The sequence below is a fragment of the Stegodyphus dumicola genome, chromosome X1, assembly GCF_044657685.1.
Source record: "Stegodyphus dumicola isolate Sdum_Otavi_A_Nest chromosome X1, ASM4465768v1".
NCBI classification, from domain to species: domain Eukaryota; kingdom Metazoa; phylum Arthropoda; class Arachnida; order Araneae; family Eresidae; genus Stegodyphus; species Stegodyphus dumicola.
Window position 1 is genome coordinate 63,879,414 of NC_140780.1, and position 16,619 is coordinate 63,896,032.

Consider the following 16,619-nt stretch of genomic DNA (forward strand, 5'->3'; position numbering starts at 1 on the left):
AAATTAAGATCCACTTTTAATTTTGTTCTGTATTTATTTTTCCAATACAACATGGAAGAAAATCCTTTTTCATGCAAATAGGTTTTGCAAAAAGGCAATAAGAATTTGATACCTTTATTTGAAATGCTTTTGAATTTTTTTTTTTTTTTTTTTTTTTTTTTTTTTTTTTTTTTTTTGTTCAGCCAAAAGTTAACAAATCTGCTATTTTTAAAATCTTCAGTTAGAGTTCAATCACAGGAAATTTCTATCAATTGTTCTTTTTCATCACGAGATTTTTGAACTTAACAGTTAAAAATACTTTGTTTCTTTGAATACCACCTATTTTTCTTTTGTGTACCACCTGTTGAGAATCGCTGGTGTAAAGCCTTGAACACGTGATGTTGAAAATTGGGAGGGATATAAGTATGTACTTTATTGTTGTGTGTATCACAGTAAGTTTTAAGTGTTTGGATCAATGTGGAGTGGTTGTAACTCTGGGAAAGTTTGTGGGTTTGATGTCAGGCCCTTGTGTTCCTCATCTTGCAACTGGGCTTTTGCAATTTAAAAAAACATCTGGTGGTGTAGTGAGTTGGATGTTGTTCATCCTGGATAAAGCGTCATTAACATAATTAACAGTACCAGAGACATGTCTGCTCTGTACTGTACCGAGCAATAAAATCCAGTTGTCGAAGCTGGCGAGGAAAGCATGAATATGAGTTTTTTTAAATGTGAAGTGTAATGATTGATGATCAGCGAAAATGATAAAATCGTGCTCTTCCAAATTGTGTCAGAAGTTTTTAATAGTAAAAGCTAGCAACTCTCTGCCATATGTGCTGTATGCTTTTGGCAGTGGTAAATTTCCTGGAGAAAAATGCTATAGAACAAAAGTCCTTTAGTTGTGTAGGCCTGAAGCACAGCCCCTGTGGCTGTGTCGGATGTATCTACCATTATATAGAATTGATGATTAGGTAAATGATAAGAGCATTTGCTATATCATTTTTCTCCAGCTGCTATCTTCTATCCTCCAGAAACTGGTGTAGAAGGACCTGTGTTTTTGTAGCATTTGGCAGAAAGCAGTGGTAAAAATTCAGCATTGCTAGGAAACACTTCAGTTCAGAGATTGTTTTCTGTTGAAGCGGGTCATTGATTGCTTTGACTTTTACAGGTAGAGGTTTTACCCCATCTAGAGTGATAAAACATCCAAAAGAATTTAGGACTGACCCACTATACATTTGGATGGAATTAGTTTCCATCTGTGCTCTTGAAGGGGGGGGTGAAAAATATAGCACAGATGTTGTAAATGTTCTGCTGTGTCTGTAGTTGCAACCAGGATATTGAAATAGGAGATGGAGAAATTGAGACCAAATAATACTTTATATATGAATTATTAAAATGTTTGGCCTGAATTGCAAAGGCCAAAAGCCATATACAAGTACTCCATGAGGCCAAGTGGTACAGTCATAGCAGTATTGGACACGTCTGCAGCATAAACAGGAATTTGATGATATGCATTTGAGAGAGTAGAGTAGAATATATGTGTTTGCCATGAAAGAGTTGGGTGCTGTTTTGTATATCTGGAGATAACTGTAGTGGATGGTGACAGCATTAAGTCGAGGGTAATCCACATGAGGCTGCCAGTCACCATTTGACTTTTTCACCATGCGGAAGGAACTGGCCAGTATGGTTTTTGGTGGACAAATAATGGTCCGCTGTGCTAGCATGAATTCAAAATCTTTGTAAGCAGCCAGCTTTTAGTGTTTCTGGAGGAAGGCGACGAGGCTTGGACAATAGAGGTGGGCCATGTGTTCCAGTTTGATGAAACACTTCAGCATGCTGAGTATGTTGCCAAAGTTGCGATGGATTTGAAATGCTGCGGAAGTTTGCTATAATTGAAGAAACTGTGTGTCACCCAAGATAACAGTTGTGCTCATAGGTACACTTGATACGCGAAAGATTTGTCCCTTTTGATGCAAGCTTGCTTGTAGCATCAATTAAACAGCTATTCCTGATGTGCACTAAGAGTTGGAAAGGGGTTAAGAAATCAATACCAATTATTGGTTTTGTGATATCTGCAATAACAAAAGGCTGCTCAGAGTTGGGTGCAAGTTCAAATTGAGAGTTAGTAGTTTGCCAACATAGGTCGCAATTCGGGCACCTTTAGCTGTATTAGGACTTTATTAGTTCTGGGGAACATCAATATGTCTGCTTCCAAGTCCACTAGTTGAATGTTTAGCCATTACAGTTCTGTCAGTGTGGTAGACATTCTGTCAACCCGCAGAAGGCTGCCCTCTTAGTTTCCTAATTTTTGAAAAGTAAATGGAGGAGTACTCTTTTCGTGCCTGAGCACCAAAATTCATGTCGTAAAAACATATGCTATTTTCGGGCTATTTATATTGTGTTTGGGCAGTGTGATGAGTTTGACTTCTACTGCAAAATTTACTGTGTTGACCCTGATTTGATCTTTGGTATTGGTGTGAAGCATGGAAACTTATTGAGTGTTCATATACTTTCTTTGTCAAGTCAGCCACTTGTTTTAGGGATGGACTCGGAGAGACAGCATTAGCCAGCTGTATTGATATAAGCTGGAGCAACCAGCTCATTAATTTTTTATTCAATCTTTGCTGCCAAACAAGTTAGGTCTTTATTGGAGGCAGCAAGAATGAATGATCTGTATGTTACTAGGGAGGGTGAAAGCCATAGCGATTTGGTTCTGGTTGCATTGCTTTGGGCATTATGTATAAGAATGTTTTTTTTAAATAATAGCCACTTACTTGCTCAAATATGAAGATATACTGTTAACTTGCCACAAAGAAGTAAACATATAATATTTCATTGTCGATTATACACATAAATAAGAATTTTTTGGCAGTTATACACAAAAATAATATTTTGTCAATTTGCATTACATTATTTGAGAAACACCATTTGAGAGAAGTGAAGTATTCACCACATATCACTTTTTATTGCATAAAAAGGTCCATTACATATTATCAGTATTCACTGATGAAACGCATCTATCGAAGATGACCACTGTATTTTTATCAAAAATAGTTGAAGGCACTGAGCGATGAACAGGCATGTCTTTCACTAGTGCTGCTAAATCAACTTGATTTATTGGAACCCACACATCAGTTAGAACACAAACATTAGCATCTAAAACCTAGCAGATTATAAGTAATACCAGCCATGACAAACCAACTCAGGTAATACAGAAAAAATCAACAGTAGTTCAGAATTAAATCAACAACTAACAAACATAGAAGTATTAGCAATAGTTCATTTGATGGCATGATTTTGGACTCTGTTGATTCAGATAACATGGGATTAGAGCAAGGGCTAAAAATTTCCAAGCATCTCCTTCCATGCAAAACCAAAATGCAGCACTGGAAGAACAAACACCACTCATAATGGCCACTCTCATATCGTGGAACTGTCATGGTTTTCACTAAAATCTCATTAACATAAAATGCATGATAGATGTGTATCATTCTGTTCTGTATTTTTGGCAGTCCAAGAAACTTTGTTGAAATCAGAAAAAATAATCCTGATGGTGATTGTGTCTGTGGAGGTGTAGTTCTAGCCTCACTTGACTATCCCTTCAGGCCAGTTTCATTAAGCCTCCAAGCTGTAGCTATAAGTGTTTATATATGGTGAATTTCATTTCAGTTTATTCTGTTTACCTTCCTCCAATTCAAAGCATCGATCAGCTATTTGATAGAACAGCTGCTTCAGCCTTTTATCATAATAGGAGATTTTAATGCCAAAGCACACTCTGCAGAAGTAATGATACAAATCCTTGAGGTAGAAGATAGAGCAAATGATTGACAATCACTGCCTCTGTCTCCTCAATGATGGACAAGATACCTACTTTCACAAGAGTACAAGAACCTTTCATGCTATTGATCTTGCCATCTGTTCACCATCTTTGTTACCTTTTTGTTCATTCAGTGACTGAATTTTTGTTCATTCAGTCAGTCATCTTTATAACGGTGATCATTTTTCCATTTTTGTAACTGTTGCATGAGAAGGATTAACTCCCATGTTTAGAGTCCCTTGTTTCAGACCAAGTTACTCTTCTCATTTTTTGCAGAGCTTGCAAAAGAAATGGTTAAAGATGTGCTTATTGATGAAGCAAAAAATCGGCTACTGATATTATTATGCAAACAGCTATAGTCTGTTTACCTATGACATCAAGAAAATTACAAAAATATCCAAAACCATGGTGGAACTGTGAGTGTTAGGAAACCCTGAGACAACAAAGAAAAGTTTGGGAAACTTTCTGTAGGTACTCAGCTTTGTCAAAATTTATAACCTTCAAAACATCCAAAGCAAATGTAAAAAATGTAAGACGTAAGAGCCAGATGTATTCATGGATAAGCTGTGTGTCTGAGATAACATCTGCTAACAGTTAACGAGTATGGGAAAGAATTAGAAAAGCATGCAGAATATGTAATGATCACTCACTTTCCTGTGTGGAAAACGGATGGCTGAGTGATAAGCTCCACAGAAGAAATTGCAAACATTGTTTGGTGAGACATTTGCTGCCGTTTCTTCCAGCAGGAATTAATCCCACAGCATTTCTTTCTGTTTATCTACACTTTGAAAAATATCCCATTGCTTTTAACTTTTCATACTCTGGGCCTTATAATAGCATTTTTATGATGTTTGAACTGAAAAGAGTTTTATTGCAAACTTATGGATGTAGTCTGGATCTAGATGCTGGTTATATTGACTGCCCTTTTCGCTCTCTATAACTGCATATGGAAGGATCATGTTTTCACTAATGCATGGCAGAGAGCTGTTGTAATTCATATACTAAAGCTAAGGAAAGACTTAAGAGAATCCCTCTTAACTATCGGCCTGTTGCAAATATAAGTTGCATATGCAAGATATTTGAAAAAATGGTAAACAGCCATCTTAGTCCATTTTTTGGAAAAGACTAATATCATATCGCCTTATCAGAATGGTTTTTGTAAAGGAAAAGCAACCTTGGATAACATAGCCTTTGTGAGAAGGAATCATCTTGTCTCTGTCCTTTTTGACATAGAAAAAGCTTGTGATAAGGCATGAAGATATGGTATACTCCATGACCTTTCAAGTCAGGGATGAACTCATGTTGTATCAGACGTCTTTGTGGAAGAAAAGGATGTACCTCAAGGCTGTGTGCTTAGCATTATTTTCAATTTAAAAATAAATTCTGTCTTAAAGGAACTTCCACTGCTTTAGGATTTTTATGTGTTGATAACCTGCATGGGCTGCCGTGGGGCAGATAAGAGACATGTAGAGAGGCAATTACAAATTCCTCTGAACAGGATCGAGGAACGGTCAGACAAATGAGGAGTTATGTTTCTGAAACAGAAGCCTGCTTGTGCACACTTTTATAGAAAGTGAGGTATCCATCTTGAACCTGAGTTACATCTTCATGGATCAGTGATTCCAGTTGAATCCGAAGTAAAGTTCTTAGGGGTGATGTTTGACTGAAAACTAGCCTTCCTTCTCATATCCTACATTTGAGGAAGAAATGTACCAAAATATAAAATATTTTAAAAGTCTTGGAAAACACTTCCCGGAGTGCAGAGCTCTGCTGTTTACTTCACATTAACCCCTTGGGTATGGATTTATTTGAGAAAATATTTGCATGTGGAACGGATATAATTTTTGGTTACTTGGAGTAGAATGTAAAAGCAGTACATTGTACGTAAAAATTTAATTCTAAAATATTGGTGACATATGTAGTATTAAGATGTCTTCAAGTAATTAGAATTGCAAAACAAAAATAAATTAATAACAAAATAAAACTAAATGAAATAAATTTAAGCTATAACAAAAAACCAATTACTGATAATTATCCAGAGTGTTTTCAAAGCAAGTAAGTAAATGCAGTGCTACTTTGCATTGTTTGCACTGCCACGTAGTCTCTTTCCTAATATTATGCTTATAACATACATGGAACCTTTTTCCAGGATGTTGCTTGGACTTAGTTGACGGAATGTTCTCAGGAAAGTGAGCCGAATTTTTCAATGCCAAACGAAAAACATTTTCTTATAACACTTTACACATTTTCTCATAACTGGGAAGCACACTAGTAATTGGTCTTGTTTATCAATGCCTCCCATACCTTTATTATACTCAAGCACAGATGCCCGTTTTATACTATTTTCGCTATCGCCACCTTCATTTTTTTCTCCTTTTGCCTGTGTTTATAAAATCAGCATTTGAATGTTTCGTGCTAAGTATGTGAATCATCCGCTCCTAGGGAAAACAAGTGAATGAAGTCTCCCAGACATCAAATGTACCCAAGAGTTAAATTTTTGGTTTGACGTCTTAGACATGTCGGAAAAAAGTGCATGACGTGTCTCAGATGTCAAATGTACCCAAGGGGTTAACAGAGCTCTTATCCGCTCTATATTGGACTATGGCTCAGTTGTTTATGGTTGTACACGGCCTTCAATATTGTTAAAACTAGATACAGTTCATCATCAGGCACTGTGGATTTGTTCTGGAGCAATCAGGACATCTGCTGTCCCAGAACCTTTATATTGATTGCTATGAACTATCATTCCAGTGGAGTGTGAGCAAGGATCTCTTCCGCATTATTTTTAATATATTATCTCAAAGTGATCCCAGTAAGCTGAGTTTGCATCGACACATGTGACATTTTATTTGAAGCACAACCATCTTGTGTGCCGTCTTTTTCGTTAAGAGCTTGCTCTTTGATTGAAAAACATTCCAGTGCAATGTCACCCAAACAGTAAAGCATTTTTAAAATTCTGCCATGCTAGTTTGCACAAATCAAAATTCTTGATGTTTGTTACCATCACAACGAGAGAAACAATAGCAAGATCATATACAAACAGCTTTTCTCTGAGCATAGACATAAAGGTTGCAGCCATGTTCCCATACATGCAGATGAGTCAAAGACAGCTAGTCATGTTGGGACAGCATTTGTACTAGACCATATGGAAGGCAGACGCACTACTCATCCTCACTCTTGATGTCTGAACTGACTGCTTTATATTATGTGCTCATGTTCATTGAAAGCTTTAGAAACCTTTCTAACACTCGCAGTTCTGCAGTCTTCTAACAGTAAGTTGTTGCATGGATGTCAAGTTCTGTATTGCTGGCCATATTGGCATCAAAGGAAAGAAGCTCACAGAATCACAGCTAAATCTGCTATTGATCTGTGCAACCAGCATGCTCCTCTTATGGATATCCATAAGGTCATGAGAAATGTCATAAGGTCAAGAAAAATGTCCTAAATAAATGACAGCTAACTATGCAATTTTTAGGTCCATCGCAACCTTAAAATTCTGAAACCTGTTGTAGAATATTGAGAATCGGTTGGAAATCAAAGGGAAGAAGTAATATTAACTCATCTTCATATTGGTCACTCTGGAGTTACACACAGTTATCTCTTGAAAGCCGAGGGTGGACCTGTTCGTTCTCCCTGTGGTGTTCTGGCAGTATGTCATTTTGTAACTGAATGTCCGTATTCTGGTTACAGCCGAAAACAACCCAAGGCGAAAACGTCTTGCTACAAAACATTGTCAAAAATAAAGCGGTTCAAAAATTTCGCAGTTTGAAAACATCGGCGTCATTGCATGACAATAACATCACAGACATGCTTTTTTCAGGCTTTAATAACTGTAAATGGATATTCCCATAGTGATTTGTGAGCGCAAGATGAAAAGAAGGATAATTTTTACTTTGGTATTTTTTATTAAGTAATAAATTTTTTGCAGAGAAAATAAGAAGGAAACTTAAGCATAGAAAGTTAATGTAACTTATAGCACTTAATAGAATTTTAAACCGGCATAGTTAACTAACAAAGGCCATTAATAAATCATTTTTTTAAAAGTTTTTACTGGTAATTTTTCATGAAAAGTATAATCTATAAGTTGCATTTAATTTTTTATGCTTAAATTTCCTTCTTACTTTTCAGCAAAAATTTATTAGTTAATAAAAAAATGTGAAAGCAAAAATTATCCTTCTTTACATCTTGCGCTCACAAATCATTATGGGAATTATCCATTTACAATTATTAAAACCTGAAAAAAGCATCTCTGCGATGTTATTGTCATGCGATGATTTGTAGGTACATTATTTTTTACCACGATATTTTCGACGACGATGTTTTAGAACCGCGATGTTGTCGGCAGACACTTGTATTTTAACTTACTTTGACTAAAGTATTTTAATGACTCGTGACTTTCGTTTTGACCCTATAATTAGGAAAGAGGCTATTGCTAATTTATTTCAGTGCCTGAAGGAGAGTGGGTTTTGTTATCTAATTTAATTTTGATGATTAATATTCGTATTTCTGAGACATATATTTTAATGTATCTCTCCCCCCTTTTTTATAATTTTACACCTGCTTTGCATCTGATATTCTCCGAGTTATGAGTGCCTTCATGTTAACATTTATCATTTTATTACTTCTTTTGACTTTATAAGTCTGCTGTTGTTTTAAATTTGATTGTATGTAATTCTTGTCTGTATTTGATTGTGTTTAGTTAACATGTGTTTGAAGCTTATAATCTGTCCAGGTTATGCTCCATAAAATCCACTACCACCACCAATCACTATGATGCCATTGCAACTGGGTACATTTTTAATCCTGTGTTAATGGAACACATATCTTTATATATACAGCCTTCTTTAATTTGGTTTGTCATTCATGGTATATCTGGATAGTCAAGTTCCTGTAGCTGCAGTGAATTTTGTTGCAGTCATGCCTGACATCAAATGTAATGTTTCTCTTGGTAATCATTGCCAAATAATGGTCCTGAGAGTATGATGTGGTATTTTTTCAACCATGATCTAGTTGTCTGCATATGTTATGTGTTTAAGTAATTTTCAGATCCTTGATGTGACACTTTTTTCTACTTTTAAATCTTTATGAAGACTTATGTCGATGTCTGCCATTCTGCTTGTCACATGCCATTTCTCTCAATTCATCAGATGCCTTCTTGATGTGTTTCACCTTCCTCACCCTAGCAGTTTGTCTAGTTACTCATATAGTCCTTGAAATAAGAATTTTAATCACCCTATTACACTCCTTTCACACATGCATAAGGAACGGGCACAAAAATTTGCCTATTTCTGTGTAGCAAAAATTAATCCTATTGGACTGCATGATATTGGCTTTGAGCCACCACCCAATTACATTACTTTTCATTGGACTCCTTTAATAGAATTAATAGAAGCTCCTTTTTATAGCTGCTCATTTAATGTTTCATATTGGGGTAATTTAGATTTATGCTATTATGGGGTGGAATTCTTTGAAATGGTAGACCAGAATAGCATTTTACTTGTCTTTTAATTACTTGGCTAATTGACTATCCCAAAACTGTTGTAAATACGCATATACATTCTTTGTCGCTAAAACTCAATTCAAATCAATATATAAAGAAATCTCATTTACCTGTCAGACGCATTCTCGCCTTTTATCATTTTTTACATATTTTATTGACGACACAATTAAATACATTTACAACAAAGAGAAAAGCACATATAAACTTTGGTTAATGTTTCGCGTTGGTGTTAGATCTTTCGCAATTTTCAAGGTTCTGCACTAGTCCGAAGAATTCAAGCGCACACAGCGCCATCTGGTGCAATACAGTTTCTACAGACTGCCCCCCGAATGACCAGGGGTTCCTTCAAACACTTACATTAATATAAATTTAACAAAAGAAACTTTTACAATGTAAAGTTCAATCAATTCACATATTAAAGAAACTACACTTATTTATTATATAAACAAATCATTCATCTTTAAACAGTTTGTAAAGTTACTTGCAATAAAGTATAATAAAGATAATAAGCTGGCAACTCAATACCTGTACATACATTAAACTTTCATCACATATATGGAATAGTCCTGTAACAATAATACAAATTAATAAGCATATAATAATTAAATTTATTAATTTATTTCAAGATTATATAAAAGCTGCACAGGTCTTTTAATAACTGATGTCCCTGTTTTAATTTCACAAGACCTTACTTTTCCATCTCTGCCAGGAAATACTGTTACAACTCTTCCTAATTTCCAAAAATGTCTAGGTAGCTTTTCATCATGAATTAATACAATATCATTAACTTTAAATTCAGTAATTTTACCTGAAGGTTTAACACAATGAACAGATCTCAGCATTAATAAGTATTCATTTTTCCATTTATTCCAAAACATACTTACCAATCTTTCTCGATAATTAAATATTTTAATTAGCGTTTTCCTATTAACTAAATTAGAATCAAAATTAAGCCTGGCAGGAGACAAACTATTCACCCTGCGTCCCAATAGCATATGAGCTGGAGTTAGAGGCATAGGTTCCTGTAATTCAAAATAAACATAAGTTAAAGGACGAGAGTTAAGAAAACCTTCAATTTCAATAATTAGAGTTTCTAACTCTTCTCGAGATAAAGTAGTTTTTCTGACAGTTTTTCGTAAAGCAAGTTTTACAGATTTAATTAATCTTTCATAGAAGCCACCCCACCACGCAGCTTTCTCAGCGATGTAGCACCATTGGATTTTGTGGGAGGCGTAAAAGTCTTTTACTGTTGGATGACTAATGACAGTCCACAAATTTTTAAGTTCAAGTTCTGATCGTTTGAAAGTTTTGGCATTGTCCGTCAAAACTTGAGAACATAGACCTCGACGAGCAATGAATCGTCGAAAAGCAAGAAGAAATGTTTCTGTGGTCATGCTACCAACAAACTCTAAATGAAGAGCTCGTGTTACTCCACAAGTAAACAACACGATGTAGTTTTTCTCATCACTGTCTTTGGTATAAAGTGGTCCACCGAAATCTATACCTACTACAGAAAAAGGAGGTAATTCTTCTGTTCTATTTACTGGTAAAGGAGCAGTAACTTGCACACCAGGAGAAGAATTAAATCGTTTACACAGAATACGTTTTCTTAAGATATTTTTAACAGTTTGTCTTCCTTTAATTATCCAGTATCTTTCGCGTATTTCTATCATGTTTCAGAAATTCCACCGTGAAACACTTTGCTGTGTGCATCCCACACTAATAAATTCACAAAGTGATGTTTTGGGGTATAATAATTGGGTGTCTTTGAAGATAAGAAAGTCTTGACTTCTGAAGTCTTCCACCAACATGCATTATCCCGTCATTATTAAGAAAGGGATTCAGTTCTAGAATAGAGGAAGTCTTAGAAATTCTTTTACCCTGTCTCAAAGAGGACAGCTCTTCCGCAAAAGCTTCACTTTGAACAGTTTTTGTCCAGATAATTTCAGCCTCGTTAAGTTCTTCAGTGCTTAGTTTAGTTTTAAATTTAAGGTTGTATATAAATCAAAGTATCCAACTTGTAACACGGTATAATTTTCTTAAACTACTATATCTATTCAAACATCTAATCACACAAAACATATCTAATCACACAAAAGACGATACTTCTTCCAGTTTACTTCTTTTTTCACAATATACTTCTGGAGAAATCTCTAGACAAATTTCATAATTAGAGCTTTTCAGCCAATCCCTTTTCTTCAACCGAAGCCATTCTGGACCTTGCATCCAAATCGAACTGGACATAAACTTTTCCACGGTAGCTCTTCGAGATATGAAATCTGCAGGATTATCCTGCCCACTACGGTGATTCCAATCAGCAAGATCAGTTCTAGACTGGATTTCGGATACACGGTTCGATACAAAAGGTTTCCATTTTGAAGCTTTCCCTTTAATCCAATGAAGAGCGATTAAGGAATTTGTCCACATATATATACCTTAGGCACAGGAAATTTAAAATTTGTTTTCAAATATTGGAAAAGTCTAGAAGAAATAACAGCTCCCATAAGTTCAAGCCTCGGTAATGTCAACCTTTTAAGTGGTGCGATTTTAGATTTCGCAGTGATAAAACTTGTATAAATGCAATCATCACTTGACACGTAACGGAAGTACGCAACTGCTTCGAAAGCTTTAGGAGAAGCGTCAGAAAATATGTGTAGTTCTAATTCTTTCACCAACTTCCATGGTATGGAGAAATATTTTCTTTCGATTGTCAAATCTTTCAACGGATAAATCTGAGAGCACCAATTATCCCATTTTTTCTTCAAGTCAGCTGATAGCTCAACATCCCATCCTAAACCAAGTTCCCATATTTCTTGCATTAATAATTTTATGAGAACAATAAAAGGTGATGCAATTCCCATAGGATCAAATAACTTTGAAGCTGTCCGCAGTACACTACGTTTTGAATTCTTCCTATCACAGGTCATGTCCAGTAGAGGTTTTACATCTAACTTAAAAGTATCTTCTTCGGTGTTCCATATTATGCCTAAAACCTTCAAAGGACGTTCTTTAGTTTCTGTCAAATCAGACAAACCTCGTTCACTCCATAAATTTCTCAACTCATCCGAATTAGTATTAAATTTTCTTAAATTCATGTTCGCATCTTTAAGAATTTTTACAGCACTCTGTAAAAGTTCTAAAGTTTTCTCTATTGTATTTGCTCCGTAAAAAAGATCATCTACATAAAGTGCCGAGTCAAGCATTTTACAAGTTTCGCTTTGTTCAAGTTTATATTTTCTAATGTGGTATTTAATAGTGGCAGCAAGGATAAATGGGCTTGATGTCACTCCAAAGGGAACACGAGTCATTCGTAAAATTTTGTAAGTTTTTGGAATCACTTTCATCTGGAAACCAAAAAAAACGTAAATAGTCTCTATCCTCTTCCACTATTCCTATGGTCAAAAATGCTCCCTGGATATCACAGCTGAATGCATATTCATATTCGCGAAATCGCAAGATTACATCCAAAATTTTGGGATTCAACGGTGGCCCAGGATTCATGCATTCATTAAGAGATTTGCACCCATTACCTTTTGACGATGCATCGAAAACCAATCTGACTTTCGTAGTGTCCCTATCTGATCTTACTGCAGCTGAATGAGGCATATAATAAGAACTCTCTTCTAAGCCGAAAGGACATTCTTCAATGATATTCAGTTTTAATTGCTCCTTAACTATATTCTTATATTCAGTATAAACCCAATCATTTTCTTTCATTTTTACACTTAAGTTACGAAATCTTCGTTTTGCTACCGCGAAATTGTTAGACGAGTTTTCTGGTTTACCGTCCTAGAATAATTTAGTTGTATACATTCCATTTTCATATTTTAAATTATTTTCGAATTGAGAAATAAATTCCTCTTTAAATTTAAAATCTCCACTGTGAGTATCATTTATCCCCATTGAATCTAACTGCCAAAACTGCGTTAGTTTTTCATTTGATGCAGCGCAACATTCAATTTTATTAATAGAAATATCCCGATTCGCATTTGAATCTGATGAAGGGATTCGACCTTGAACAACCCTTCCAAACAGAGTATCAATCAAATACAAAGATTTATTTAATCGCTGTTTTTCTCCTGTATGAATATCCCAAAAATACTGTGCTCCAATAAGCAGAGACAATTCATTTCCTGACGATTTACGCAAGTTTGACAACTGAATGTTCTTCCTCGAAAGTATTTGCATTAATTTGTTATGTGATACTTTAAACTGCAATCCAGAAATACAGTCAGTCAAAAGTGCTTCAATTGTTATTTTCTTGTCCGAATCACAGAAATTACAAAGTGTAAACCGAACTACGTCATACATTTTTTGTATTGGCACTCTAGAACCGAAAGTGTAAACAGCTAGACTTTCTTGTCTAATTATGGGTAGTTTCATTTCTACGGCTACTTCTTTTCTAAAAAAACATCTCTGTGACGCATTATCTAACGAAATATTAATCTCTTTGCTTTTATTACTGCCTATTAATACTGCCAAGCAAGTTTCAAGTAGTATATCGGATTCATTCACACATGCTACAGAAGACACAACATTTAATTTATTCGCGTTGACGGTCTGACCAGACTCCAGAGTGGGGGAAGAAGAATAAACATTGGTTTGATCGCAAATCAATTCGTGATGCATAAAACGTTTACAAATTCCACAAATAGATTTCTTTTGACACTGCTTATATACGTGCCCCTTCGAAAGGCAAGCGTAACATATACCATATTTTCTAAGAATTAATTTTCTCTGTTCTACCGATAAGGGACAAGAGGTAGAATCATGCTCTATTTTCGGTTTTGTACAAAATATACATTTTTTCTAATCAACAATAAATGCAAAAGTAGTAGGAATGTTCGAATTTAATTTATTTTTCCTGCTATAATCAATTTTGGTTTTATTAAATCTCCCATACTTTTCATTAGGTTTTTGTAAAGGATTAAATTTAGTTTCCAATCGCGAATCTGAAGTGTTTAAATTAAAGTCTCTACTTAAGTACTCGTTATGTTCACGACACTGAATTTCAATCTTTAAAAATTCTAATAAATGAGATATTTTGTTTTCATCTTCCGAATGTGTTTTTTGAGAAAATTCTAAGGACAATTCTTTGGGTATCAATTTTAACAACACTGGATACAATAGACAACTGTAACTATTAGGATTAATTCCGTTATTTTCTAATCCTCGAATATGTGTTTCGCATTCTGAGTAAAGTCTACACAACGCTACAATGTCATATGATTTTCGTACTGGACTTAAGTTTAAAAGTCTTGCCATATGCGCATCAATAATAATATCTTTTCGACCAAAGCGTTCTTTTAATATGTTCAAGGCAATTTCATAGTTTTCAGAGCTTAATGCTAAACCATGTAGACCTACCTCAGCTTCGTCTGTTAAGTACAATTTTAAATAACTGAACTTCTCTACATTACTAAGATTCACATTTTTATGGATAGCTACTTCAAACTGAGAATAAAATTCGTTAAACCTTAATATATTGCCATCGTATTGAGGTATCTGCAAGCGAGGAAGTTTTACTGTATTCTGCTGCTCACTTCTGGTTTCTACAACATTCGTTCTTTCAGTTTCGCGAACAACTTCGCTTTCTTTCGTTTTAAGGATTCTATTCGTGCGAATTTTCCAAGTAATAATATTATCTTTATATTCTTGCTGTTTTTCAATTTCCTTTTCTATTTCTTCCGTTTTGCACAGTTTTAGAATTTCCTCGTTAAGATACTTTAAATTAGCTTCTTTATCTAAAAGTTTCGCTAAAAGTTCATCAATTAAATCAACTGATCTTTCCTGTTTGTTTATTTCAGTTTCTAACAGTTTCATGGTGTCAGTTGCCGCGTCTGACAGGTGCTCTAATCTTTTTTAAAGCTTCAATATCCATCATAACAATTTAAATTATTCAATTCGCTAAATACGTTTTTCAGTATTCAATTCGCAATTTACTTTATCTAAAGGTCTCTTCCGGATTATCGGCACCAAAAATATTTGTAAATACGCATATACATTCTTTGTCGCTAAAACTCAATTCAAATCATTATATAAAGAAATCTCACTTACCTGTCAGACTCATTCTCGCCTTTTATCATTTTCTACATATTTTATTGACGACACAATTAAATACATTTACAACAAAGAGAGGCACATGTAAATTTTGGTTAATGTTTCGCGTTGGTGTTAGATCTTTCACAATTTTCAAGGTTCTGCACTAGTCCGAAGCATTCAAGCGCTCGCAGTGCCATCTGGTGCAATGCAGTTTCTACAACTGTTTCATCTTAAAGTGCTTGCTAACTGTCAGTGTGATTAAAATCAGTATGAAATAATTACATTACTGTAATTTTCACAGTTGTTTAAAATTACAGTGCTTTGTTGAATTTGCATTTTTCTAAATTATTTGCTAATTAAAGTTAATACATATAATTAATTCTATTTAAATTTTTTGTAGTGCCTGCAGCAGATGGGAAATAGCCAGGCTCGTGCTGTGTATGAAGCTAACTTGCCTGAAAGTTTCAGGAGACCACAGACAGATTCATATCCTTTTTAATTGACATGAGTTTAAATTTTCTTAACAATTTTTAAGTTAGAATTTCTAAGAGATGAGTTTAAATTAATTTTCTTAAATATGTTGTAGTTTTTACTTTATTGACAATGCATGCTACAGAAAATAATTCTGATTTGTAAAAACCTCTTGAGTATTTTTTAATTATGTGATCTTCCTTTCCACGATTTACAGGTGTGTTTATCCTTCAGATACCTCTGTTGTATAATTAACTGCTTCCACCTTTTTTCTTTTCTGAATTTGATTGCATAATAGTTTTTGACGGTTATATAAGTAAAACTTTAAAAAAAAAATTATCTACTTATGTTAAAATTCAAACCTTCTGATTATAGTATAATGAAAGTACACTACGCAAAAAAAAGGGCATAGAAAATCCTTTTCTACTGGGCGGATTGAAAAAATTCAAATTGCATTTTTCATGTCTCGAAAGTGCGACTTAGGATATAAATTAGATTTATATATAGCATTGTTCTAACATGGGTATTTTGACACAAAATCACACTTTTTCTGAAATAACATACCTATTTTTTTCCATATTTCGATTCTACGACTCAAATTATGTGTAATATTAAATTTGGTAAAATTTGGTGCAAAATTTACATAGGAATTCAAAAATTCATCTTGGTGCCATTTTTTTCAGTTTGCGCCACTTGAACTTCTTAATATATGACAACCACTTTTCCTTTCCCTTCCATTATGCTAGAGAGGAAAAAAGGTTCCTAACTTTTTACATTATGCATGAGCGGGAAAAAAGGCACATCGTTTCTACT

General features: G+C 34.5%; 1 protein-coding gene across 4 annotated transcripts in view; it reads left to right on the plus strand.

Moving 5' to 3' along the window:
* Positions 1-16,619, plus strand: part of LOC118204096 (stromal membrane-associated protein 1) — an 89,579-nt gene that overhangs the window by 36,893 nt on the left and 36,067 nt on the right. For all 4 annotated transcript variants that reach the window (XM_085808620.1, XM_085808622.1, XM_085808623.1 and 1 more), the window contains exon 3: positions 15,736-15,821. In XM_085808620.1, coding sequence (XP_085664746.1) covers positions 15,736-15,821 — 86 coding nt within the window. The remainder of the gene's footprint in view (positions 1-15,735; positions 15,822-16,619) is intronic.